The sequence below is a fragment of the Neolamprologus multifasciatus genome, chromosome 4 (genome assembly GCF_963576455.1).
Source record: "Neolamprologus multifasciatus chromosome 4, fNeoMul1.2, whole genome shotgun sequence".
Lineage (NCBI taxonomy): Eukaryota > Metazoa > Chordata > Actinopteri > Cichliformes > Cichlidae > Neolamprologus > Neolamprologus multifasciatus.
This window is the reverse complement of record NC_140442.1, coordinates 11,497,882-11,525,591: the sequence shown is the minus strand read 5'-3', so window position 1 is coordinate 11,525,591 and position 27,710 is coordinate 11,497,882. Positions and strand designations below refer to the sequence as shown.

At 38.3% G+C, this 27,710-nt stretch overlaps 2 protein-coding genes across 2 annotated transcripts; one reads left to right on the top strand and one right to left on the bottom strand.

Moving 5' to 3' along the window:
• Positions 1-6,009: 6,009 nt before the first annotated feature.
• LOC146519875 (myosin heavy chain, fast skeletal muscle-like) lies at positions 6,010-16,967 on the bottom strand. The gene is made up of 40 exons (XM_085157300.1): positions 16,836-16,967; positions 16,479-16,701; positions 16,200-16,343; positions 15,911-16,067; positions 15,781-15,808; positions 15,597-15,708; positions 15,427-15,519; positions 15,282-15,345; positions 15,066-15,164; positions 14,881-14,984; positions 14,618-14,756; positions 14,385-14,503; positions 14,121-14,270; positions 13,868-14,038; positions 13,475-13,781; positions 13,246-13,322; positions 13,070-13,157; positions 12,863-12,980; positions 12,621-12,744; positions 12,393-12,529; positions 12,034-12,289; positions 11,607-11,849; positions 11,315-11,491; positions 11,076-11,221; positions 10,690-10,780; positions 10,213-10,602; positions 9,854-9,980; positions 9,596-9,714; positions 9,204-9,400; positions 8,940-9,123; positions 8,691-8,856; positions 8,342-8,466; positions 7,931-8,239; positions 7,638-7,841; positions 7,427-7,552; positions 7,169-7,339; positions 6,884-6,988; positions 6,698-6,793; positions 6,319-6,450; positions 6,010-6,128 (listed from the first exon to the last, which is right to left on the bottom strand). The coding sequence occupies exons 2-40, from the start codon at positions 16,680-16,682 to the stop codon at positions 6,111-6,113; spliced, it is 5,817 nt and encodes a 1,938-aa protein (XP_085013426.1). The 5' UTR covers positions 16,683-16,701; positions 16,836-16,967; the 3' UTR covers positions 6,010-6,110.
• Positions 16,968-19,664: 2,697 nt separating this feature from the next.
• xab2 (XPA binding protein 2) lies at positions 19,665-27,024 on the top strand. The gene is made up of 19 exons (XM_085157317.1): positions 19,665-19,823; positions 20,076-20,224; positions 20,383-20,506; positions 20,614-20,811; positions 21,127-21,261; positions 21,363-21,527; positions 21,691-21,835; positions 21,929-22,080; positions 22,201-22,320; positions 22,427-22,558; positions 22,698-22,829; positions 22,944-23,057; positions 23,165-23,327; positions 23,425-23,615; positions 24,237-24,359; positions 24,450-24,621; positions 24,909-25,035; positions 25,164-25,273; positions 25,373-27,024. Exons 1-19 carry the CDS (start codon positions 19,788-19,790, stop codon positions 25,432-25,434), a joined length of 2,550 nt encoding a protein of 849 aa, XP_085013443.1. The 5' UTR covers positions 19,665-19,787; the 3' UTR covers positions 25,435-27,024.
• Positions 27,025-27,710: the final 686 nt, after the last annotated feature.

The following is a 27,710-nucleotide window of genomic DNA, read 5'->3' as shown; positions in this document are numbered from 1 at the left end:
TCCAAGCAAAGGGGAACTTTTGCCAATGCAGGATTTCCTGGAATGCCGATTATAGTGGTCCCTCGCTAAATCGCGATTCACTTTTCGCAGCCTCGCTGTTTCGTGGATTTTTTTTGGTGCAATTTTGGTTCATTGTGTTCTGCTTCCTGATTGGCCGTGTCTCCTGTACAGTACAGAATGCGTTCAGCTTGTCAAATTGACATAAATCTTCGCTAGCAGAAGACAACAAACACAACAGTGTTGACGTCAAAGGATTATAAGGCGCATTAAGTGAAACCAAACGGTCAGATAAGTCAAACTTTACTCAACTCATTCTGCCTGCTTCCTCTACTTCCGCACCATTGATTCATTAATGTTGCATTCTCTCGCAGCTGCTGTATTCCCATGTTCTGCACCTGAAAACAGGGTTTGATCAAGGGCTGGGTATTGTCACTGATTTCTAGAGTCAATTCGATCCACAATTCAATTCAATTTGATTCACTTCGATACAATTTGATTTGAATCGGGGAAATTTTGCGTCAGACAGTCAGAAATATTATAATACTGATCATGTATCAGTACATTTCCATATTTTTATATCTATAAAAAGAAAGCTGACATTTGCGAGACTTTATCAAAGGTGTAAGCATCACAGCAGATGCCTTTGTGTCAAAGTAACTGAAAAACATGAAGGAGATTTTCCCGGCCTCGGATTTTATTAAAATATTCTGCAGCGGCTGACAGCGCTGTAAACAACGGTAGACTTGTGCGTAATAAGCAAGCGAATAATGCAGAAAACAGATTTGAAGTATACTGCGAGAGAGAGAGAGAGAGAGCTCTGCATGAAGTGTGATTTTATCGTGGTGGAAGCAAAACAGCAAAAGCAAGAGGGAATTCATGACGATGTTTATATGAAGCGTAGTTTGGATCTTATTTTACTGCTGGTTCAGTCAATATTGTTTGTAGAGAGATAAAACCTGCAGCTTCAGAATCAACAGAATCTGCAGGTACTTGGTGGTTGCAGCTTTTCTAGTGACCTCTTCATGATTCCTATTTGCCTGTGGGATCTCCAGGTACTTGTAACTGTGCTCTATGTCTGCAATGTTACCTTCTGGTAGTTCGATCCCCTCAGGTCTGACTACCTTCCCTCTTTTTGTTACCATCCGACTACACTTCTCCAGTCCAAATGACATTCCCTTGTTGATCCGGGTGACGTCCAAGGCATGCCTTCATATTTATCTGTCTTGCTCATGTCTGCGGTCCATCTATGCTGACCAACCTGTGCACTGCCTGGATTGATTACAATAAGGCCTATGACTCTATGCCACACACCTGGATCCTGGAATACTTAGAACCATACAAGATCAACAGGCCCCTAAGAGCCTTCATCAGGAACTCAATGGGGATGTGGTGTACATGTGGCCAACTTCAAGCCCATGGCACAAGTCAGCATCAAGTGCTGGATCTACCAAGGAGATGCTCTGTCCCCACTGCTGTTCTGCTTAAGCCTGAACCCCCTCAGTGTGATCATTAACAAGACTGGCTACTGACTACAGAATGGAGTAGTTGTCAACCACCTCCTCTACATGAATGACATCAAGCTGTATGCCAAGAATGAACAAGACATCGATTCACTTATGCACACCACCAGGATATACAGCAATGACATCGGAATGTCATTCAAACTGGAGAAGTGTAGTCGGATGATAAAGAAGGAAGGTAGAACTGAGGGGATCGAACTACCAGAAGGCAACATTGCAGAGATAGAGGACAGTTACAAGTACCTGGGGATCCCACAAGTAAATGGGAACCATGAATAGGAAAGCTGCAACCACCAAGTACCTGCAGAGGGTGAGGCAAATCCTGAGGAGTCAGCTGAACAGTAAGAACAAGATCTGGGCTATCAACACCTACGCCCTGCCTGTGATCAGATACCATGCCAGGATAATAAGCTGGCCAAAGGAGGAGATAGAAGCCACTGACATCAAGACCAGGGAGCTCCTGACCATGTATGGAGGGTTTCACCCCAAGTCCAGCATCCTGAGGCTGTAGGCTAAGCGGAAGGAAGGAGGCCGGGGACTGGTGAGTGTCAGTACCACAGTACCACATAGCATACAGAAACATCTGTGCCGAGTATGGCATGGAAGTCCTGAGGTCAAAATGGGAGAGGCCCCCAAGGGTGGCGGAGAATGACCGAGCTAAGATCCTGTGGGACTATGTCCGTGGTGGTAGACAAACAGAAGAAGATGGCCATACTGATAGATAGTAGCAATTCCGAATGACAGCAACATAAGGAAGAAGGAACTTGAGAAATACCAAGGGCATAGAGAAGAGCTTGAGAAGCTGTGGAGGGCAAATGTAACAATGCTCCCAGTGGTAATAGGAGCACTAGGTGCAGTGACTCATAAGCTAGACGAGTGGCTCCAGCAGATCCCAGGAACAGCATCCGAGATCTCTGTCTAGAAGAGTGGAGTACTAGGAACTACGATACTGCGCAGAACCCTCAAACTCCCAGGCCTCTGGTAGAGGACCCAAGCTTGAAGTATAAATATATATATATATATTAGGGGTGCAACAATACTCGTATCGATATTGAACTGTTCAATGCAGTGCTTTCGGTTCCGTACGCATGTGTATCGAACAATACAAAATTTTTGATTTATTTTATCAACTTTTCTTCTGACGATGCTGTCTGTGTTGAGCGCTCAGTGGATCTGCGCTCGACTACTCCGCCTAGGCTGCACTGTCGAGTGCAGATCCACTGAGCTAGCAAGACAGAAGCAGCTAAGCTCGTTGCAACATGGCAACTGCCTTAACGCTACCCGAAAAAACCCCACCCTCATTCAGAGCTGGTGTTTGGAACTATCTTGGTTTTCATGTGAAGCATCACCCTGATGGTAAGTGCGTCATGGACAAAAGTAAAACAGTATGTCGGATGTGCCACGCAATGCTCAATTGGTGGGAACTAGTGCGTTAGCTTGTTGACGCCGTCCAGCCCCATGCACGAAGCGATCCGCAGTAACTCGTTAACGGAGATTTGCTGCATTATGGCGTTAATGTCATTTTAACGAGATTAACGCTGACAGCACTAGTGGGAACACAACGAATATGACTGCACATTTACTCCGACATCATCCTAGTGCAAAGACAAGTGGAAGCAGACAAAAACAACAAGCACGCATGCTACAACTTTACCCGAGTCATTTAGACAGCGGTTAGCACATGTTTCTCCTTATGGGGACCGGATATGTTTAATATGCTGCTGAGAATATAGCCCAGAAAAAGCGTATAGTATAGCTTTTATTTTGGAAAGAGACATTTCTCTGTAATAAACTGTCTTTTCCAAAGATGAGTGATTCCTCGATCAGATAGATTTATTTTTTTATTATTATGTTGTTTCAGCAACATTAAATTTAAAAACTACTTTTGAGTTAAATATATATTTATAATTTTAATAAATGACAAATTAAAAAGGCATGAACATTTTTTTGTATCGAAAAAATATCGAACTGTGACACTAAAGTATCGAACCGAACCGAACCGTGAATTTTGTGTATCGTTGCACTCCTAATATATCTATATATATACCGGATACCAGGGAGAAAAAAACAAAAGTAATCCGATCCAGTAAAGAGCAGCTGTTGTGTGCGGGACCTGTCGGTAGTCTGAAGTTCACACTGAAAGCATCTGGAACCTTGCTACATACTGCGAAACCAGTTGTTGTGCCAAGGTAGGTTTCCCTGACAAAATTTGTTCTCCCTGCCTTGTGAGCATTCACTGGGCACAGAGTGTAGATCCAGTTCACTCCGCCTTCATTACAGAGAATTAGACATGAAAGTAGTGATGTTTTAGTTTTGTGAAAAACATGGCCAAACACTTTCATGGTTTAAAAAAATATGAAAACACTTTTTTCCCATACTTGTTGAATAGAAACATTATTTTGTGCTGATATTTCAGACCCAAAGAGTTTTTGAAATCTGCATAAAATTGCATTTTAAATTACTTTTTGATTACTTTAAATACTCAGTTTTAAAGTTCTGCTAAAAGTTTAAATAAAAAGATTAGTATTGCTGAACTGCAAAATATTTTGGGTGCAGTGTAGTATTTTTTATGCAAGTATAATAGAATAGCTTTAGTGTTTTTGTTTTTCTTTTGTATGAAGTTATACAAAATGCAGCAAGACATTAAAAAAACAGTTTTACTGATTATAAAATAGACTATATAGGATTCATATTGGCAGATATATCCAAATTTATGATATCTGTATCGGTATTGGACATAAATAAGTGGTATCATATCATCTCTAATATATATACACACACATATATGTGTGTGTGTGTGTGTATGTATGTATATATATATATATATATATATATATATATATATATATATATGTACATGTATATACTAAATACACACTAAATTATACACTAAATGTATTTTCTCAGGCATCCACATTAAGGGGATTCCAAGAGGATTATGGTGGAGTTAGTTGGGTCGAGTGAAAGAACTCATGCATACATATTGGTTTACTGGCTTTAATTACCGGTTTGCTTTTATAGAAATACAACATCATCAACCTTAAATTACTGCATGTTTAATATGGTCATGAGATGTGCTGTGGGGGAGATATCAGATTTTATTTGGATCCAGTATGACTTATTTGATGACTTGTCAAATTTTTAGTCGAGGTAAGCTGTACAGCATGATTAAAAATAGAAAGGCACCAGCAAGGGAGGCCTTATGTGTCAGTAAGCATAAACAGATGACGGAGGCTTCTGGAGTACATATAAGGTGGTCCGTGTCCCTGTGTGATTGGCTTATTTAATCAGTAATGTGTGGCTTGTGTTATAACCACATTCACATGCCCAGGTTTACTTTGTGACAGACACAGTGATTCGTGTAACAAATTAATTTAGAATGCATTACTCATACTGTAAGTGTTTGAAGAAACCTTTGGGAAATGTTTTGGCATGCATGTTTTAGCTGTGTTTCCTTGCTACAGTAAAAAGACAATTTTGTTTATGTACTGCTCATGTTTGCCAGCAGCTCCAAAATGCTTTGCTTCAATGGAGATAGTAGACAGTATGGCATGCTTAACTTTCCACAGTCAGAGCCTTAGTAATTAGTGATTTAGAGAGAATTAAATGTATAAGAAGTTAAATACTTTCGGTTATAACAGTATTACATCAAAGATACAGCTTTATGTTCACTTGCAGTTCCTTGAAATTGAACTTTTAGTAAGTGTATTGTAGATTTCCATTTGTATTTTTTTTTATTGCCTTGCCTTTTTCAACTGAGCTGGATACCATCCCAGAGCAATGCAAGTGTGGGGAAAACTATCCAGACGAAAACATATGATGGCTTTTTGGCATTTGTTGTTAAATGTACCCATTAAAGTTTGGTTACAAGATGCATTTGGACATCTTATTATCAACACACACTAGTCTGTATGAAGGAATATTTTTATAACTGAAAATAGTGTGGAAGTAAGAAGCCAAACTAAGGCATCATCAGCTTAATTTGAGTGTGAATACTATAGAGTCTACAATAAGAACTAACCATAATCAGCCCGACAATTACTCTAATACGGCCGATGGGACGGGTGTGGAGAAAACGAAGGACAGCATAAAGTTTGGACTTTTAACTCTATTTTCAAAAGTTTTACAATATTCCTAAGGAGGACCTCCTTTATTACCATTCATACTACACCATGGTCAGTGTATGATAATGTCTGTGTATATAATTACTATGAGCATTCATCACATACAAATAAAATATTTAATTCATACTATGTATAACACCGAAAGCCTTTTTAATGGCTATGGAAATAAATGTTGACAAATGTTAACCCAGCTATCTCTAATGCAAAAAGCTTTTGGAAACACTCGGCAAAAGGGCTGTCCTCATTAACCAGGACAATGTCCTAATTCATAATTATTCTGAGGAAGCTACTGTGTCAGACATTGCATATCAAAATGTGACTTTCATAGAATAGACTGTAAATGATGCTGAATAAATATCATTAAATCATAATTTAAGATTTTATTGAATTAATGCATTTTCAGCTGTCAGTTCAACAGGTAGTTCATATTTTATGAACACTGTCAAAAGATTCCAAAAGATGTCTCTTATTCAGCCTTTTCACCCTGGAAAGAATTATGAAAAACATAATTATTCAACACATATTGAAAACTCTGGTCCCATGTGGTGTTGCACTATTGTCTACACCTTAAATTAAAGGTCTATGTACTAGTAAATTAATACTTTGGGATACTATAAAGAACAAAACCAGTAAACAAAGGTACATTTTGTGTAAAATCAAATTAAATGAATTACCTTTCCAACATCACGGCTCTTGGCTCTCAGTTTGTTGACCTGGGATTCAGCAATGTCAGCACGCTCCTGAGCTTCCTCCATCTCATGCTGGACCTTTCGCAGTCTGGACATGTGGGTGTTGGCCTGTTCCTCCTATTCAGTGTTACAGTATGTTGCATTGTTTAAAAAGTATCTGATCATACAGCAGGTAAAATAGTTTTGAACTTGTCACCCATTTTCAAAGTAAATATATTTCTAAAAGTGCTATTGACATGAAATTCTCATGAGATGTTGGTCCCTTTTGCATCTCTCTTTCTTTATGTGTTTGATAATTTCTGCCTGTGTCATTTCTCATGAAGTTGTGCTTCCCATTTGTAAAATTAAAAACTATTTTACTCACAGCGTCCTCAGCCTGTCTCTTGTAACCCTTGACTTTGAGCTGCAGTTTGTCCACCAGACCCTGAAGTCTCACCACATTCTTCTTGTCCTCCTCAGTCTGTATAGATAAAAAACTGTTACTGCTGGCTAGAGAAGAAAGGGTTTAGGGACTTGAATAAGGTGAATATTTACATAAATATGTAATCACCTGGTAGGTGAGCTCCTTCACTCTCCTCTCATATTTGCGGACTCCTTTAACAGCATCAGCTCCACGTCTCTGCTCAGCTTCAACTTCAGCTTCCAATTCTCTGACCTTTAATGCCATGATAAATAAATGTTAGAGTACAGAGAAAAAATGAGTTCTTATGAGACAATCAAAGTGTTACACTTAATAATAGCTGGACTTCATATAAAGTCCAGCTATTACAGGTTCCAGCTATTATCACGAATGTCAACATTCGGTTATAACAGCTATTACACGGTGAGTACATACCCTGGACTCCAGTTTCTGGAGCTGCTTCTTGCCACCCTTCATAGCGAGGTTCTCTGCCTCATCCAGACGGTGCTGCAGGTCCTTGACTGTGACCTCCAGGTTCTTCTTCATCCTCTCCAGGTGAGCACTGGTGTCCTGCTCCTTCTTCAGCTCCTCAGCCATCATGGCAGCCTGAAAATATGGGTGGTGTTGGCATTATTGATCAAGCATGAACAAAAATTTTGAAAAGAAAAGAAGGCTTGTAAAGTACTAACTTACATCAGTGATAGCCTTTTTGGCCTTCTCCTCAGCATTTCTTGCTTCTTGAACAGCATCATCCACCTCACCCTGAACCTGGACAAATTCAGCCTCCAGCTTCTTCTTGGTGTTCAAAAGACTGGTGTTCTGAATGAAACAAGAAAAGAATATTTTAATGATGTGATTCTCACTCAGTGGAATCACAAAGTTCTTGTAAATTAATAATATAAACCTGAGAGTGAAGCAGTCCAACACGCTCGCTAGCATCAACCAACTCCTGCTCAGCTACTTTGCGTCCTCTCTCTGTCTGCTCCAGAGCGACTCTCAGCTCCTCAATCTCAGCCAGCATCAGACCATTTCTGCGCTCCACCATGGCGACCTGCTCCTTCATGTCTTCCTGTCCTCTGAGAGCATCATCCAGGTGCAGCTGAGCATCCTGATGACAAAAAAACAAATGATATTATGATTGTTTGCTTGGAGGTTAATTTAAAAAAACACAAACACACAAACGATCTACCAACTCACCTTGAGCTGTCCTTGGACATTCCTCAGTTGTTTCTGGGCCTCAGCAGCCTGTCTGTTGGCATGGCTCAGCTGAATCTCCATCTCATTCAGGTCTCCCTCCATCTTCTTCTTGACTCTCAGGGCATCATTCCTGCTCCTGACCTCAGCATCAAGAGTGCTCTGCATGGAGTCAATCACCCTCTGGCTGTTCCTCTTGATCTGCTCCATCTCCTCGTCCTTCTCTGCCAGCTTCCTGTCAATCTCACTTTTAACCTGGTTTAGCTCAAGCTGAATACGAATTATCTTGGCCTCCTCATGCTCCAGAGTTCCCTTTAAATGATTTAAACAGCTATGTTAAAAAATCATTTCAACATAAAGTGGATAAAACATGTTTTCTTTTGCTTTCTTTCAAAGTCAATTTCTATAAATTACCTCAGCTTCCTCCAGAGCTGTCTGAATTTCAGACTTCTCAGTCTCAACAGTCTTCTTGGCCTTTTCCAGCTCATGGATGGTCTTTCCTGTTTCACCAATCTGCTCAGTCAGATCTGAGATCTCCTCTACAGAATAAGAATAAAAAAATAATAAGAATAAAACAGCACTTTGAAAGTAATATTTGTTCTTAAATATCAGACCACACAGCAATTAGAGTTAGATTCAAAATCTCACAGAATCCTCCAAAATACAGTTTTCAAACAGACAACATTTACATGGGTTCTATAAAGTACATTTATAAAGGTCAGAGGATAACCCTCATGAGATATAATTTTATTTATTGACATACGCTGCAGGTTCTTGTTCTCTCTCTTCATGGTCTCAAGATGATCCAGAGCCTCTTCATATGAGTTCTTCATCTTGAACAACTCAGTGCTGAGAGAACGAGCCTCCTTTTGGGCTCCTTCCAGCTCTGCCTGGCTCTCCTCATACTTCTGCTTCCATTCTGCCAGGACCTATGTTATTGTAGGTTAATTAGTTGGTTGTTATCATACGTGTATGTTTATTTTGATGATATTGGTTATGTTTAAAACTTTACTTTATCAAAGTTCCTCTGCTTCTTGTCAAGGTTGGCAGCCAGAGCATTAGCTCTCTCCACATCAATCATGAGGTCCTCCACCTCACCCTGCAGCCTCTGCTTGGTCTTCTCCAGTGAGGCACACTTGGAGCTCACAGCCTCAATGGATTCCTCAGCCTCCTGCAGGCGCTGGGCAAGCTTTTTCCTGTTGTTAAAAGAATTTTGTAGTTGTTTAATGAAAAAACTGTGAAACCCAATTAGGACAATGAAAGTATCATGACTTACTTGGCCTCCTCCAGCTCCTCAGTGCGCTGGATGGCATCAGTCTCATATTTGGATCGCCACTGAGCCACCTCACTGTTGGCCTTGGACATTCCTCGCTGCAGCTCAGCCTTGGCCTCCTGCTCCTCCTCAAACTGCTCTCTGAGCAGGTCACAGTCATGACGTGCTGACTGAACAGCATGAGCCAGGGCGTTCTTGGCCTGTTGAACACACAATCAATGTCAGATGGACAACTTTAATATTTAAGTCAATCTTAAAGTCTAATGCTGAGAGGATGAGAAATTTAAATGGTAACAACTAGGAACCAAATTAGAGGACAGCCCAGCTGATTTAAAACTTATGTGTTTAAATTAGTAAGTGCTATGACAAAAAAGAAGACAGAAAATAGTTCAGACCTTCACTTCCTCCTCAACGTGTCTCTTCAGCTCCTCAATCTGCTGAGTGAAGGCCTGCTTGCCCCTTGTGAGCTGAGAAACAAGAGCTTCTTTCTCCTCAAGCTGCCGAGAATACTCACCTGTAATTAACACACATGTACTAAGCTCAGGTTATTTAATTTCCCCCACTGATTGTTTGTTGCTTTGGGTCACTTATATGTGAATGTGCAAAACTGATAACGCCACCAAAAGACTGTTTCTTTGTTATACATCACTTACCATTCTCTGTTTGAAGTCTCGCCTTCTGGGCATTAATGTCATTCAGCTGACGAACATTCTCATCATTTTTAGCTTTGAGTTCACTTAGTTGATCCTCAAGAGTCCTGCACATTTTCTCCAAGTTGCCCTGTGAAGATTAGCATATGTTATTTATAAAAGAGATGTACTGCAATTAATTATATATATATATATAAACACATAAATATATAACTGTTTACAATAATTTGAAAATTATTTTAAATTTAGAAAAAGTAACTGTAACTAAAATAATTTTGGTTTATTCATGTTAACAGTTCATGAATACCTGCTTTTAAAGGCTCAAACAAACTTTGTACTCTAAAAAAAAAAAAACAACACACCTTTGCTTTAGCAACAGCCTCCATGTTGCTGGAGAGGTCATCAATCTCCATCTTGTACTCGCTCTTCTCTTTCTCCAGCTTCTGTTTGACACGCTGGAGGTTGTCGATCTGCTCTCCGAGCTCTGCAACAGTGTCAGCCTGCTTCTTACGGAGAGCTGCTGCAGTAGCTTCATGCTGCAGAGTTGATTCCTCAAGATCACGACGCATTTTTTGGAACTCAGCCTCTCGCTTCTTGTTCATCTCAATCTGAGCAGCTGTTGCTCCACCAGCTTCCTCGAGCCTCTCACTGATCTCTTCAAGCTCCCTGGAGAGGTCGGCTCTCTGCTTCTCTACCTTAGCCCGAGCTGCCCTCTCAGCCTCAATCTCCTCTTCCAGCTCCTCAATACGAGCCTAGTGCAATGATAATATGAAAAGGACATTACCCATTGAACATGCTTTAGATTCAGTGAATATATTATTGAGTTATAACAGTGTTACCTGCAGTTCCTTGATCTTCTTCTGCAGTTGAGCACCTAGGGTTTGTTCATCCTCAATTCTGCTGAGAAGCTGGCTGATTTCAAAGTCCTTCCTGTAACAGGACAAGAAGAGCAAATTCAGTATTATAGATTTGAACATGTAAAGACAGCTTTGAAGTAAAGAAAGCTTGCTATTTCGCTGCTACTCACAGAAACATAGTTAAGAAATGAAGTCATTGAGTGATGACATTATTGTTCGGCATTAGAAATTTGTGGACAAAGTAGGGCATAAACATGTCAGATCTTACAGCACTACATTTAGCTGCAGGTGACTTTTTGTAGTCTACATTTACGGAGTGGACAATCTAACAAACAAACTTTGCTAGTAATAACGGAAAAATGCCCTACTTCTTGATTTTCTCATCAGACTGCTGCTTGTCATTCTCCAGATCCATTATGGATTCCTGGGCCAGTTTCAGATCTCCCTCCAGCTTCCTCTTGGCTCTCTCAAGGTCCATGCGGAGCTTCTTCTCTTGCTCCAGTGAACCCTCAAGCTATAAAGTCATGTCAGTAGATTCAAGTGGTTGGAAAGACAATGATTCAATACTCTTTCCATTAAAAAAGCAATATGATTATAGTTTTCTTACATCATCAACTTGCTGTTCCAGCTTTGTCTTGGCCTTGGTCAGAGTGTTGACTTTGTCCTCCTCTGCCTGGAGATCATCCAGTGTTTGCTGATGGGCCTCTTGTAAGGCTTTCTTCTCCTTTGTTAACTTGGCAATGGCCTCATCCTGAGATGCCATCTCCTCTGTCAGGTTTTTCACCTAAGAATTGTACAAATGATGTATTTAAATATAACTTAACAACTATATATCAGGAAAGAATTACTATATTTTAATTTAGAGTCATTTTTTCCTCTCAGATATAGATAAACTGAACCTTGTTTTCTGTGGCATGTTTCTCCTTCTCCACTTTGGCCAAGGTGAGCTCCAAGTCATCAATGTCCTTCTTCAGCTCAGAGCATTCATCCTCCAGCTTCCTCTTCTTAGCAGTCAGCTCAGCATTGATTTCCTCTTCATCCTCCAGTCTCTCACTTGTCTCTTTGAGTTTGGCCTCAAGCTGGATCTTGCTCTTAATGAGCCCCTCACACCTTTCTTCAGCATCAGAGAGATTGTCAACTTCCTATAATACATGGAACAGAAAACAATGTATAATTTAGTGTTGTCATGTTGTGTGTCTTGGCAATTGCTCATTATTCATTTGAAAAAATCTACACTCTGTTGTGCCACATACACGGTCAGAATCAGCTAACATGCATACAAGACATTATAGGCATTATATATTTGTTCTTTGTTTTATTACTTACTGCAGCCACTTGAAGTTGCAGGTCATTCTTCTCCTGCAGCAGGCCGACCATCTTCTCTTCCAGTTCCTTCTTCTTGGCCAGAGCAGCAGCCAGGTCTGTCTGCATCTTTTCATAGTTCTCCTTCATGTTCTGCAACTCCTTCTCAGTCTCAGCACTCTTCAGAAGAGGCTTGATCTTGAAGTACAGTTTCAGCCATGGCCAGTTCTTGACATTCATGAAAGAACGGATGTTGTACTGGATGGAGTAGATAGATTCTCTAAAAACCAAACATGAGAATGTTACTTTTAGTGTCGTTGGATCTTAATATGAGGAAGGAAATACAAAAGAGAATACAATAGAGTTTAGTATGATAATGTTACCTCCTCTCCATCATCTTCACAAACTCTTTCCTCATGACGTATCCTCTGCAGAGAGCCTGAGTCATGGTCACCAGCTCAACCAGTTTCTCATCTCTCATCTCCTCAAGAGTGCCCAGCAGACCAGCTTTGAAGAACACCTATTTTGTTATGGAAAAATAATTAAATAATAACAATAAGTGCTGTGCAAATGGACACTCTATTTACACTCATTAAAATAATGAGGTGTACCTTTGTGTGCCCAAACTTGTACTGTGTGTGATCCACATCAATGGAGCCAAGAAGCTTCTCTGAAGCTTTCTTGTTGTCAATGAACTGTCCCTCAGGGATGACGCTGGCATTCAACACTTTGTATCTTCAAGAGAGAATCATCATTTTACTCATAGGCATTTCATCTTTTGGTATGATGTTCTTCACAAAAGTGTTTTCAATAAGATAAAATTAATCTGCCACTCTTAAACTCAAATTGACACCTCTGCTTGAAGTCACCATAGAGGATTCTGCTGGGGAAACCCTTTCTGCAGATTCTGATGCCCTCCAGTACACCGTTACACCTCAGCTGGTGTATGACCAGGAAGTTCTCCATAAGACCTGAGAGTCAGAAATTCATAATGTTTCAAAACTTTATTTATGTCACTGTGTAATGTTTTGGGCAGTTAGTAGGACTGTGGGCTTTTTACCTGGGGTCTTTGACTCATTGGGAATCAGACAACGGACAAAGTGAGGATGAGTGCTTCTTAAGTTGGTCATCAGCTTGGCCAGATTCTCCTGTAGATCATCATCATTAGATAATAGGTTAATCATATTTAAATATGAGTAAAAAATTATTTTTCCTGCAATACAAATCTATACATACTCTGAAAAGAGCAGACACAGTCTGAAAGGAACCACCCTTCTTCTTACCACCCTTCTTGCCACCACCACCAGCAGCCTCTGTTTTCAGAAATAGTAAATTTCATCATAGGAATTTAATGAATATTTTTCAGAGCATACATATTAGTCTACAGTATGTACATTATAGTTATTAGACAGATACATACTATCTGTACTGGACACGCGAGCTTGTGAGCACTTTTGTTTCTTACCATCAGCTCCACCATGGGCTGCATACAGGAGGGCCAACAGTTTGTTTGAAGACTTCTGGTAGAGCTGCACAACTGAGTCATTTAGTGGGTCCTTGTTCTTGTCCAGCCAGCCAGTGATATTGTAGTCCACTGTACCAGCATAGTGAACCAGAGCGAAGTGTGCCTCAGCCTTGCCCTTTCCAGGCTTTGGTTTCTCAAAGCATTTGGTCTTGCCAAGATGCTGATCGTGCAGCTTGTTCTTGAACGTTGTGTCAGAGGCCTTGGGGAACATGCACTCCTCTTCAAGGATGGAGAAGATGCCCATTGGCTGAAAAAATGTTACATAATATATTAATATTTTATGGAGGTAGCATATACAACCACACGTACATTTCTTCCTGAGCAGCTGTTTACCTTCTCAATAAGCTCAATGCAGGCAGCCAAGTCCATACCAAAGTCAATGAACTCCCATTGAATGCCTTCTTTCTTGTACTCCTCTTGCTCCAGGACAAACATGTGATGGTTGAAAAACTGTTGCAGTTTTTCATTGGTGAAGTTGATGCAGAGTTGCTCTAAACTGTTGAACTGTAATGGTACAATGGTATTTAATTTCATAGCAAAAGATTGTTTTTCTTCAAAAATACTCAAATATTCCTCAGGCGCTCACATCAAAGATCTCAAATCCAGCGATATCCAGCACTCCAATGAAGAACTGTCTGGGCTGCTTTGTGTCTAGCATCTCATTGATACGGATAACCATCCACAAGAACATTTTCTCATATACGGATTTGCACAGAGCTGAGACAGCATTGTTGACCTGGAATAAGAGAATTTAAATTAGTTTTTCTCAAAATTAAATAAATGAAAAGATAAATGATAGTATATGTTCATATGTCAAAATACAAATATTTTAAAACTTTTACTCACTTACCTGTGGGACGGTCTGACCTTTAGTCACCATCTCATTGCCAACTTTAACTCTTGGGTAGCACAGAGCCTTCAGCATGTCAGCTGAGTTCAGACCCATGAGGTAGGCGATTTTATCAGCCACTGATTGATAAATAGAAATTTAATGCTTTTGGTCAACTGGAAAATATTTAGTTAGCCCAAGTTAGACTCTAATCTTCTGTGAATCAACAGATTTAGTAGATTTTTCTCATTTACCCTCAGTGCCATCAGGTTCAGCCTGCTCCTCACGCTGCTTCTGCTTGAATTTCATGTTGCCATGATGCATCACAGCACCAGTCAGCTTGTAGATGCCCACTTTTTCCTCAGCAGTGAAGCCCAAGATGTCAATTGCAGTCTGAATTGCACATAAAAGGTATTAATTAACATTGTGATATTTTTGTCTTCTCTCTCTCTACATATATATACACACACACAAATACATATATGATTTATGTATTTGCAGTGAACTGGGTCTTTACATCTGTTGCAATGAACTCCTCCACATCATTAATGCTTTTCACAGTCACTTCACCCTGACTGATCATTGGATAGTCATAGGGATTTGTGGTGATCAGAAGAGCCTCTGAAAGATCAGAAGAAATGCATAAATAAATGTTATGAAACTAAATTCAACTTCATGGTACACATAGCTGTGAGTACATACCCAGAAGCTCAGGCTTGTGGCCTGTCATCAGCTGATAGAAGATATGGTAGCTCCTCTCAGCAGACAACTGGAAGGTGACACGGGACTTCTCCAGCAGATCTAAGACCAAAAATTCAGTGTCAGACAAAAGCATGCAGATTTCATGACATCAGACAGCAACAGTGAATAAAATGTAAAAAAATAAAATAAAATAAAAAAATAATAATAATAACTTACATGTTTCAATATCAGCTGAAGCCAGCTTCCCAGTGGTTCCAAAATGAATTCTGATAAATTTACCCTAAACATATAAGATTTAAATTAACAGTTATTTTGACAGTTTGCTTTAAAACCTGATATTCTTTTCTGTTCCAACACTTACAAAGCGAGAGGAGTTGTCATTCCTCACAGTCTTGGCATTACCATATGCCTCCAGCAGAGGGTTAGCTGCAATGATTTGATCTTCCAGTGAACCCTAGAAAAATTATGTTACACCTTTGTTGGTATATTGTAAAAACTTTACTTACTTTTTCCAAGTAAAAGCAGTTATACCTGCATCTTGCCAGGTGTAGTCTCTGCCTTCTTGGATCCAGTCATTGCAATTGTTGCGAAGTACTGGATGACACGCTTAGTATTGACAGTCTTTCCTGCACCAGATTCTCCGCTGGTTAAAGAAAGAGTTGAATTGAGTTTTATTGTGTTTTTTCATATGTGACATTATTGGTATATTACTCACGTGATGAGGATAGACTGGTTCTCACGATCTGAAAAGAACAAATACTTAAATTAATTGTTAATTTAAAACCACAAATGATCAAATATATATATATATGTATACTTAGTATATCCCCTAAAATAAGACATACCAGTGAGCATGAACTGATAGGCATTATCAGAGATGGAAAAGATGTGGGGTGGAGCCTCAATCCTCTTTTTGCCCCTGTATGCCACGACAACCTTAGCATCATACACAGGAAGCCACTTGTAGGGATTCACGACGACACAGAACAGGCCGGAATAAGTCTGGAAAGCAGAGTAAGTTCACAAATGTCATTGTGTCCACACTGAACATCTATATCATTGTAATGAGTTCTCTCCGGTATTGAATAGTAGAGATCAGAAAACACCATTATTAAATGTTTGTTAAACACTTACATAGATCATCCATGATGCAAAACGCTCTTTGAGGTTAAACAGCACGGCAGGCTCGTTGAGGTGGGTCATCATGGCCATGTCCTCAATTTTATCAAACTTTGGGGGATTCATGGGGTGGATTTCATCCTCTTTTACAGTGACTGTCTACATAGAAAAAAAAACAATAAAAAAATTGATAAGTACATTATTTAATATATAACATTAATCTTATCTGTTTTCCTGAGAAAGTTGAAGGGTTAGAATTATTGAAGTTAGAATCTTTTATGAATATTCACTTACCTTTCCGTTAAGTGTCTCAACAGTGGCTTTACCACCCTCCTTCTTGACGAGTTTGCCCTTGACATACATCTCATCAGGAACAGTCACAAAGTAAGCCGACTTGGCATCAAATGGAGCAGTCTGGGCCTCAATCCTCTCCTTTTCTGGCTTGCGGAGATAAATGGCCGCAGGGCCATACTGCTCCATCTCTTTGTCTGTGCTCATTTTGGCACTTTAGTGGTAACTGACAAAAGGAGAAGGGATATGAATGAGTTGGAACATATTTAATTGTAATATAGTTTTACATAATTTGGAAATATTTTTTAATGAACATTATTATAACCATTTGGGAGTTGTGTTATTTAACACACATCTCACCTCACTTTACCCCGACTGAGTGGCTCTAATCTGTTGTTATCTGAAGATGCATTTAAAGAAAAATATAGATGGAAGAAAACACAAAGTCAACATATTTGTACTGCTATCACCTACAGCAGTCACATCACACAGAATTTCAGTTAAGCAGTGTTGCTTGGTTGCATATTTTTTTACGGTTTTCAAACATTCAGTAATCCATACACAACATTTCAACTGTTTCATTTCAACTCTTAATCAAAATTTAATCTATTTGATCAGTAAATCAGTAGCGTTTGATATTTCCTTTTCTTTACCAGTGCTAAACTGAAAAAATGGAAGAAAGGGTACGATAAATTTGAGTAAAAGTTAATTCAGTTTAATAAACAAACAAGCACTGACCTGTTGGGGATGCCTTTCAGTTCTCAGACGAGACTGAAGTAGTTGCTTTTATACAGGCTTAAACAGCTTGGTCAGCAGCAGTCTGCCTCTCGATTTGGTCAAGCATCTTTGTCATTTAAGACCCCTCTTGTGACATATTATTATTACTCAGCTTTTTGTGTACCAGATTTGATCTTGCTTAAATGAGAAAATAGTTCCAATACAGGAAAAGGAAAACTAAATATTAAATTAATCAGTCAAGCCGGAAAAGAATTTTATAGAAGTATAAAAAAAAGTATAGTAAGAAAATAAAAATAAATAAATAAATAGGCAAATAAAGCAGCTTCAAGTTCCTTTATTGCATGGGACATTGTATGTTCTATGTCATCCTTGTTGAATGATACAAAAAGATCAAATTAAAGCCATTTTGAAAACATAAATAATCTATTACAGGAGTTGTTGCTTTGACTTCCCTTTTTAAACCCATTACCTCTTTCCATTTGGAAAGATGTACTGAAATGTCATTAGTATTGAGTGTCATAGCTTGTCCACATTTCAGATATTTATAATACTGTAAAATGTAGTATCATTTACATGACTAAAAAACAAGAAAAGTAAACCCCTCATAGAAATTATGTTAATTTTAAAGATAATGCAATTTTATGTTGGTAATATTGTGCAATATGTTCTAAATAAGCACTGGCAATAGCTTTATTTTAGCTCATAAAAAGAGTAATGTCTCAAGTATGCACTAAAATAGTTGCTAATAGATGAACATATTTTTAAGCACGAATTTTAACCAATAAATCATTAACTCAGGTAAAGTTTGAATCTTGGGAAATATTTATTTTATTTTATTTTAGAGTGAGAGGTTGTCACTACTTAGCCACACCTTTAAACATGTTCTTAGTACGAATGAAAATTAATTTTGGAGAAGCCTCCATGTGTTGCTGGTATACAGTTGCAGTGCATTGGCATATCTATCTGAGTGGGACTTATTATAGGTCTTATCTCAGCCTGTTTGGCAAATGTTCTTCTAGTGCTTATAAGGCAATATGTAATACCACTTGAACTGTATGGAAAAGGCCATACATTCAGTTTTATTGGAATATGAGATGTGCCAATGTTCTGCAACTGTACACCAGCACCTCTTAGGTGCTCCTCCAAAATGAATTCCCATTCCATTCTCTACTGGTAAGTAGAGACAACCTTGGTCAAAGATCTTTATCCTCAAGCTAAATTTGATGTTGTTTTTCTTTTTGAAATATGGTGCCATTGATCAACTGTGTGACTTTCATTTTAAAACATTAGTAGCATAGTCCCAAAAGTAGAATAATCTATATAATCTCCCAAATGGTTGACAGCCGCCTGAATGCCACTCAGAGGAATTAACAAACAAAATGGAGAATCACAGTTTTTTTTGTCTTTAACTTGACATAGAATTATATAAATCTAACTGGGTTCATAATAACTTAAGGACTGGGATATACGAGTTATAATTTGATGACTTCTGTTGGCTAATGATGGTGTAGATAATTATATCAGTCAAAAAGGGGAAACTGGTGTTGTTTATTAACAGCTATAAAACATTACGACATGTTTACTTTTGTAAAAAACAAACAGACAAACAAAAAAGTCCCGCAAAAATAAATAGATTTTGCTCTCTGTCTTCATTAACTGGATTTCTATTAACTTGTGTATTCACAGACCCCAAAGGTATACCTTTCTGTAACTTTTAAGTCGATAATCATAGGTGCAGTAGGCAGGTTTCGTCACACTGTGCAATTTTTATAGCTCCTTGTAAACATATTAGATGCTTCATGTGCAACCAGAAAAAAACTATATTTGAACCAAATGTATTTATTCAGTACATTTATCCCTTGATTTTAACAAAAGGTCAGATTGAGATCATGAGAACATTTTGCAAGATGGTGTTTTCTTACAGTAGTTTATTCCTGGGGTCCATAGAGACCCACGTCAGTAATCATCTTACTACAGTGATTTATATGTTGATATAAGATAGCCTACAATATGGCCTAATGACCTGCTTAAGCACTGTACATATTTTAGGACTATTATTTGCCTGGAAACATTTTACCAGCAGAGCTTCACTTACCATGATTTAAAGAAAACAGTTACAGAAAATGTTTCAAGACTGAAATTCAAGCATATGGCTAACCACTTTCTCAGATAGTTAAAACAATGCTTATCTGCTAGATTTTAAATGTACCTGTCATTGCATTTTTATATTGGATTTAATTTCCTTCAGTTAATAAAGTTATATTTTCCTGTGCCAAAAAGAGAGACACTGTTGCTTAAATGTCAGATAAATTACTCGAAAGAAGACGTTTGATATTAAACGTAGATTTTTTTTTAGACACAATAAACAGTAAACATATTTTTCTGGGCTAATGTACGCGAGAGCTCTTCTGAACTACAAACATCGCGCCGTTTGTAGTTTTTTGTGACTCGGGCTTGTGCACTCTGGCACCGGAAGTTCCTGTGAGGGTTACACGCTTTGAGTACGCAAGCTAGTATTAGCTTGCTAAAGTTAGCATAGCTTTTATCCGGAACAACCGCCTTTTCTGTGAAGAAATGAAAACATTAAACGGAAAAACCGATGTCATATTTGTAAGTTACACTACACCGTATATTTCACAGAACATTTGTTAGTGTTTGTTGATTAGAGGTTTTGGGTAGCTAGCATTAACTTTAACTTTATTATAGCTAATGTGGAAGTTTGATAAAACTTGAAATCAGAGATACGTTTTGCCAAATCGACTGTGTTTACACATTTGAAACAAAGAAATGATCTTTTTATGATTTATTAACTATGAAAAATCGCTACAATAGTAACACCGCTGTTTGGTTTCTGGATACTAGGAGGACGACGATCTACCTTATGAAGAGGAGATCATCAGGAATCCATATTCAGTCAAGTGCTGGATGCGTTACATCGAATTCAAACAGAATGGACCAAAATCTACCCTCAATATGATATATGAGCGGGCTCTAAAAGAACTCCCTGGCAGGTAACTAACAAGACCGTTACAACAAAATTGTGGACATTGTGCTGAAAAGCCAATAGCAACGGATAACTCAAAACCCATAGACTATACATTATTTTACAAGATTCTGTGCAGCAAGTATTTCCCGACTGTCTAACCACCCTTCCCACTCATTTTTGCAGCTATAAGTTGTGGTACAATTATCTGAGAGAGAGGCGAAAACAAGTCAAAGGGAAATGTATCACAGAACCAGGCTATGAAGAAGTCAATAATTGTCATGAAAGGGCACTAGTGTTCATGCACAAGGTAATACCGCCTATAGAACTTGATGCTTAGCCACTTTACTCAGAAAAGTAATATTTGGTCTGCAAGAGCTTTGCTTAATACTAACTATTTGTCTTTGCTTAAACTAGATGCCTAGAATATGGATGGATTACTGCCAGTTCCTTGTGTCTCAATGCAAGATCACAAGAAGTCGTAGAACATTTGACCGAGCACTTAGAGCTCTTCCTGTAACTCAGCACCCACGCATCTGGCCTCTGTATCTCCGCTTTGTCCGTGACTTGCCGTTGCCTGAGACAGCCATCCGAGTGTACCGCAGGTACCTTAAGGTGAGAAGATACTGCACAACCTTAAGTCCATACAGCAACTGTCATTTAAAATGTTAAGGTGATTTCTGATTTTATTTTTGTTTTACAGGTGTCATCTTTCAAAGTGTATTCTGTGGCATAAATGTTGTCTGTAGCATCTGAAGATTCTTAGCTGTTATCCAAAAGACCTTACAAGCATTTAATAACAAGCTTTACGGCTGATTAAGAAAGTTTTAAAAGATAGACAAGTTCCCTAATCTGTTCAAACAGAATACCTGCGAAAATATTTCTTTCTGAATGTTTAATGTCTTACTGTCTTCTCTTGATACCTTGTAGCTTTCTCCAGAAAATGCAGAGGAATACATAGACTACTTGCGGTCTGTTGGCCGCCTCGATGAAGCAGCTGTGCGGCTAGCAGCTGTTGTCAATGATGAAAACTTTGTGTCCAAAGAGGGAAAGTCTAACTATCAAGTAAGACGGGATTCTTCCAGACACTTTTCAACATTCCCGCCTTTTAAGCTAAATGAAAAGAAATCTAAAAAAATGTTTTTCTTCTTCTGTTTTTTGGACAGCTGTGGCATGAACTATGTGACCTGATCTCCCAGAATCCTGACAAGGTGACCTCTCTGAATGTAGGAGCCATCATTCGAGGAGGCCTCACTCGCTTCACAGATCAACTTGGAAAACTTTGGTGCTCCTTAGCTGACTATTACATCAGGAGTGGCCACTTTGAGAAAGTGTGTTTCCTCTGAATAGTATTAATTTTTCACCCCTAATATAATTAACTAACTAAAACACATCTCTACTTTACGTTTTTTTTTAGGTTGAGTCATTTGCATTAAAATAATTTGTTATCTGTGAATTTGTCCAACTGTAGCCAAACATTTTTTTTTTCCTCAGGCACGTGATGTCTATGAAGAGGCCATCCTTACAGTAGTCACTGTAAGGGATTTCACACAAGTATTTGACAGTTATGCTCAATTTGAGGAGAGCATGATCGCTGCTAAGATGGAAACTACAGCTGAGATGGGGCAGGATGAGGAAGGTGAGTATGTGTGGATGAGTTAATCTTGATAACTGTTTTTATTTTGGTTTTTTTTGTTCATGTGTACATTACTCTTTGTTTTTCTCCACTCAGATGACATAGACCTGGAGCTAAGACTTGCCCGCTTTGAGCAGCTCATTGCCCGGCGACCCCTCTTGTTGAACAGTGTACTCCTGAGACAGAACCCCCATAATGTTCATGAGTGGCACAAGCGGGTAAAACTGTATGACGGAAATCCACGACAGGTGGGTTTTAAATATTTTGAGAATGGCTGGGACAGTGCACAAGTCACAATATATACATTTCACACACAAAAAACTACCTTCATATAGTGAATTACTAATAAATAGCCCTATTTTCTTCAGATCATCAACACATACACTGAGGCAGTCCAGACTATTGATCCAATGAAGGCCACAGGGAAACCTCACGCGCTCTGGGTTTTCTTTGCTAAATTCTATGAGGAAAATGAGCAGCTGGATGATGTAAGTCATTATTTAAACTTAAATTTAACTGTTTCAGATTATTTATTATCATTATTATTATTATTATTCCCTGTATTTACTAACTTTATTTACTAACTCAACTCAGGCGAGGACGATCTTTGAGAAGGCTACCAAGGTGAACTACAAACAGGTGGATGACCTCGCTGCAGTGTGGTGTGAATATGGAGAGATGGAACTTCGTCATGAGAATTACGAACAGGCACTACGAATTCTGAGGGTAACTGATGTGCATCATATACATCATGCACATGATCCTTTTTGGAGCCATATTTAGGGTGTAAAGGGTGTAATATCAGTAGTTGCATCACCTTAAAAACTTATGAGACCATTTACATATTTGTATTTATTTTATTTAGAAAGCAACAGCTATCCCATCCAAGAAAGCAGAGTACTTTGATGCTTCCGAGCCTGTCCAAAACAGAGTCTACAAGTCTTTGAAGGTCTGGTCAATGCTGGCAGACTTGGAGGAAAGTCTTGGCACTTTCCAGGTATGTTCAGTAATTTTCTGTGATATGGTTTGGGACCTATATAACAGTAGTATTTGATATTGGTCTAAGAATCATTTATGTGTTAAGTCTAAGCTTTTCTCTTTTTCTCGGCAGTCTACGAAAGCAGTTTATGACCGGATTATTGATCTCCGGATTGCCACTCCACAGATCATCATCAATTACGCCATGTTCCTTGAAGAGCACAACTACTTTGAGGAAAGCTTTAAAGTAATAATGTGTAGCTAATCAACTAGACCACTACTTATTTTCAAAATACAATTTGTCCTTGTCGACTGTAGCGCTCTTTTTAATGGTGTTATTAATATTTCTTTCAGGCATATGAACGTGGTATCGCTCTTTTCAAGTGGCCAAATGTTTACGACATCTGGAACACTTACCTCACCAAATTTATTGATCGATATGGGGGCAAGAAGTTGGAAAGAGCCAGAGATCTATTTGAACAGGCATTGGATGGCTGCCCAGCCAAATTTGCTAAGAGTGAATATCTTTGGTTGAATTACACTGACAAATTTAGTACATTGAAGTGCCCCGCTCAGTTATAAAATGTACTTAACCACAATGGTTTTCTTTTCAGCTATTTATCTACTGTATGCCAAGTTGGAGGAGGAGTATGGATTGGCACGACACGCTATGGCCGTATATGAAAGAGCAACACAGGCAGTAGAAACTGAGGAGAGACAGCTCATGTTTAACATCTACATCAAGAGAGCAGCTGAAATTTATGGAGTTACATATACCAGAGCAATCTACCAGAAGGCTATTGAGGTACAGTAACATTGTCCTATCTCTTGCATACAGCTGCATTATCCTTTTTAATCATTTTTTTCTTTTTTCTTTTTTGAATTCTAAACTCATAATTACAAGATCCGCCCTGATGTGATGCTATAAAGCGTTTTACTGTTCATTTTCCAGAATGTCATTATTCATCACATGACTTTTCTGGCCAGAAATGAGACTTTTCCCAAATTAATTCACTTTTATGCCACTGTTAGAATATTGTAAATATCCCAAAGGTCATATTACATTTATAGTTCGCTAGATACGGAATTTTATTAAATTGATAAAAACTATAATCAATGATCATGTTTATTTTAGCCACAATTGGTAAGATAATCCATATCAGTTAAAGAGCAAAATTGATTTTATGACTGACCACATTATCATTTTGCAGATATAATAAATCTAGACAATAGTGAGCCTCTTAAACTTGACATTCTGATGGACAAAATACTGGTTACCTTAAATTACTGAACAAAGTTGCATTACAAAATTAAACTTCCCATCACCCCTCTGCTCATGATCTGTTACTCACACAATACACCATGTTGCATCCCTTGTTTTGGTAAATGGTTCTGTGCAGTGTTCATACAGTTTGTGTTTATCCAGGTCCTTCCTGATGAGCATGCAAGAGACATGTGTCTACGGTTTGCTGACATGGAGAGTAAACTTGGTGAGATTGATCGTGCTAGAGCAATCTACTCCTACTGCTCCCAGATCTGTGACCCAAGGGTATGTGAATTCACCCCTTCTAGTCATTCTGTCTACATTTGCTTCAAAATCTTTGGTTATATTTCTTCAAATTTTTACTTGACATTTCAGGTGACGGCTAATTTCTGGCAAACCTGGAAAGATTTTGAGATCCGCCATGGAAATGAGGACACGATTAGAGAGATGTTGAGGATCAAACGAAGTGTCCAGGCTACATACAACACACAGGTCAACTTTATGTCCTCTCAGATGCTGAAGGCCACAACAAGCTCCACAGGCACTGGTAGGAGGAGTTGGATTAACCTAAAAGTGTGCTCCATTTAGATGTAGTGACATGACTATCACTGTGTGTTATATCAGATATTGGCTATTTGATATGTTTCAATTTATAATGATATGGTTGAATGCTCCGTATTTACTCCAAATCTTGAAGGAACCTCCTAGACCTACTCAAGAATTAATGTAGGGTCATTTAGGTGTCATTTTCTATGTATTTATTTATTTGTGTGTTTTTATTTTTTTTTTCCAAGTGGTTCTGCATTTGTCTAACCATCTGTTTCTGGTGTTCAGTGTCAGATCTTGCTCCAGGCCAGATGGGAATTGATGATATGAAGATGTTGGAACAGAAAGCGCAACAGCTTGCTGCAGAGGCTGAACAGGACAAGCCTAAACCCAAAGAGAAGATTCTCTTTGTCAGGTTTGTTCTTCATTATTTTTTAAGTTAAAAGTATCTGTAGATTTCTTTTTTTTTCTTTTTAATATAACAGAACTTCATCTTCCAAAGGAAGCTGAGGCACATGAATCCTTTTCACTTTAATTATGCAGGAGTGACACTTCTCGCAGTGAGCTGGCAGAACTTGCCAAACAAGCCAATCCTGATGAAATAGACATCGATGATGATGAGGATGAAGACGATGAAGACCAAGGACCGGATGGTGCGTGAAAGACACAGAACAATTTTCAGAATATTTTTTGTAAACATTTTTCGATGGAGATATTTTAATGAATTCCTCTTTTTCCTCTTGGCTTTACAGAGGTGCAGCTTGAACAGAAGAGCGTCCCTACAGCTGTTTTTGGAGGGCTTAAAGATGACTAGTTAATAATTCTCTCAGACTTGTACATTTGAGTTCTACGTCCTCTTGTGGTCATTCGACTGAACTATTCATAAATGTGTAGTTTTATGGCAGCACTGGTGTTTCTGTTTGTTTTCCTTGTGGATTTGTGTATTTTATAATATAAGATATATTCGTTTTGACCACTTGGTTTCAGTATTTCTCAAACTTGGTGCTCTTAACCAAATAACTTTTTAGTATGTGTTATGAATTATTATTTGCAGTAACACAATGACTGTAATTGAAACCTGATATAGTTTGTCTGTTCTTTTTGGGGATTTTTTTTTTATAAAATGTAAGAAAGAAACAGTGAAAACATTTTTTTAAATCCAATAAATGCAGGATCTTTCCCAAACAGGAAGTTCTACCCTAGAAAAACATGGGGGAGGAGCATGTCTCTTCAGTCATTTGAAACTTGAGCTGCGCATTCAAGCTTCACATTGTTGGCTTGAGGCTCACTAGTAGATGGGTGTCTTGTAGTGCCAAGAGTTTTTCGAAAGCTTTTCTAACTTGTTGACAAATGTCACTATCCAAATCTTCATGCTGTAGTAGTACATGTACACTTAAACAGTTTCTACACTTAAATTATTTTTTCCCCCAGTGATAAGTGCAGGATTGCTGGGCTAATTGATATTTTTGAAAGTTTTTGCTAGTAATGTTACAAAAATGGTGGTATTTTGGGTGTATTTGAGAAGAATTTTTAATCATATTTCCACATTCTTGGCAGTGCTTTTCAGTTATGTGCAAGCAGTTCTGGCTGTGACAATTTGAATGTCTAAAACTGCCTTTGTAATCGAAGTGATAAATACCTTTAAACCTGCATCAACATTCTTCTGATTAAAAAGCTGTTTCTTTTCAAAGTAATCTAATTAAAAGAGAAACTGAACTGCTTGATGCATTTGCTATATAGTCCTCTAGAACTCTTGTTCTTTTATTCAGAAATGACTAGAAGCAGAACTGTAAGTAGCCAATGATGTTTGAAGAATGACTTTTTGATTAAATATATAGAATTATTTATGCGTTTGATAGAAAAGACCTTATGCTTTGCTACCATCCCATCCAAAGGGTTAAATATATTGAGTTGGGGAAAAGGTTGTGACTGGGAATTATTGTTTCTTTTATAATTAGATTAAAATAGCTGAGAGGTAATCCTCTTACAAAGTTACTGCAGTCGAGAACTTGAAGGGCTTTTGGAACGAACATCATATGATGAGGCACTCTTAAGATTTGTTTTCCAGTGTGGATGGCAGCAGAAAACACGGGTTTAAAAGCAGATGGAAAATAAATCCCTCGAGTCTCATTATAAACATCCAACAAAATGTTTTTTTCCAGAATGAATTATGCCTTTTTTTTATTTTAGAAACTTCTTACATAGTCTGCCAGTATATTTGCCCTGTTCCAGTCTTTGTGTTTTGTGTTGTTTTAAAGAGGTAATAAGGTTAACATCACCATACTGTATCTACTGCTGTAGCTCTTTGTAAGGCAATGGTTATTTGAGATCTTAATATAGCTTTTCATTGAGTTTAATATGGTTTTCGTTACTTTCACATGTTAATGGACAATTGAGGGGAACAAGTAAAAGAGTAATACAAATACTTTTACTAATTTCATCTACCTTAGATTCATTGTTTACTATATTTGTTTTCTATCTGTCTGCATAATATATAGATCTGTATGTTCAGAGCAGATTTAGCAAAACGTATTTTTAATAATTAACAGCTAAAAGTCCATAATGTTCTCTGCGTTCTGTCTGCAATAGGCCAAGAGTTGGCCCACTGCAGTGGTGGATATATTGACCTAGATCATACACGTGCTGTAGTTTATGACTAATACAGTCAAATACATACAAGTTAAAACCCCAAATATTTACAGAAATTGTCACAATCAAGACATTGATGACAATACATAAACTGAAGGTAGAGTACAACTCAGAGAGGTACATTTTATATGTGTGTGTTTGTGTAGGCTACATTTTTTCTGATACCAGTCGAGTTATGGTACTAATTCAAAATTTAAGACAGTACTTTTAGATTCTAATGTTCACATTTTTTTTTAAATATTTTAAATTAATAAGTTATAGTTAATCTACATGTGTTTTCGAAGGTTACTGGCTATTTGACTTTCGCACTCAAAGGTGTCCTTTCATGGACCCACTGGTGTGCGAGCAGATGCACCTGTAGCAAAAGCGCCGCCACACCTCTACCTGCTGTATCATAAACACTGAAGTCCCGCCCATATTGTTAAAGCTTATTTTCTATTG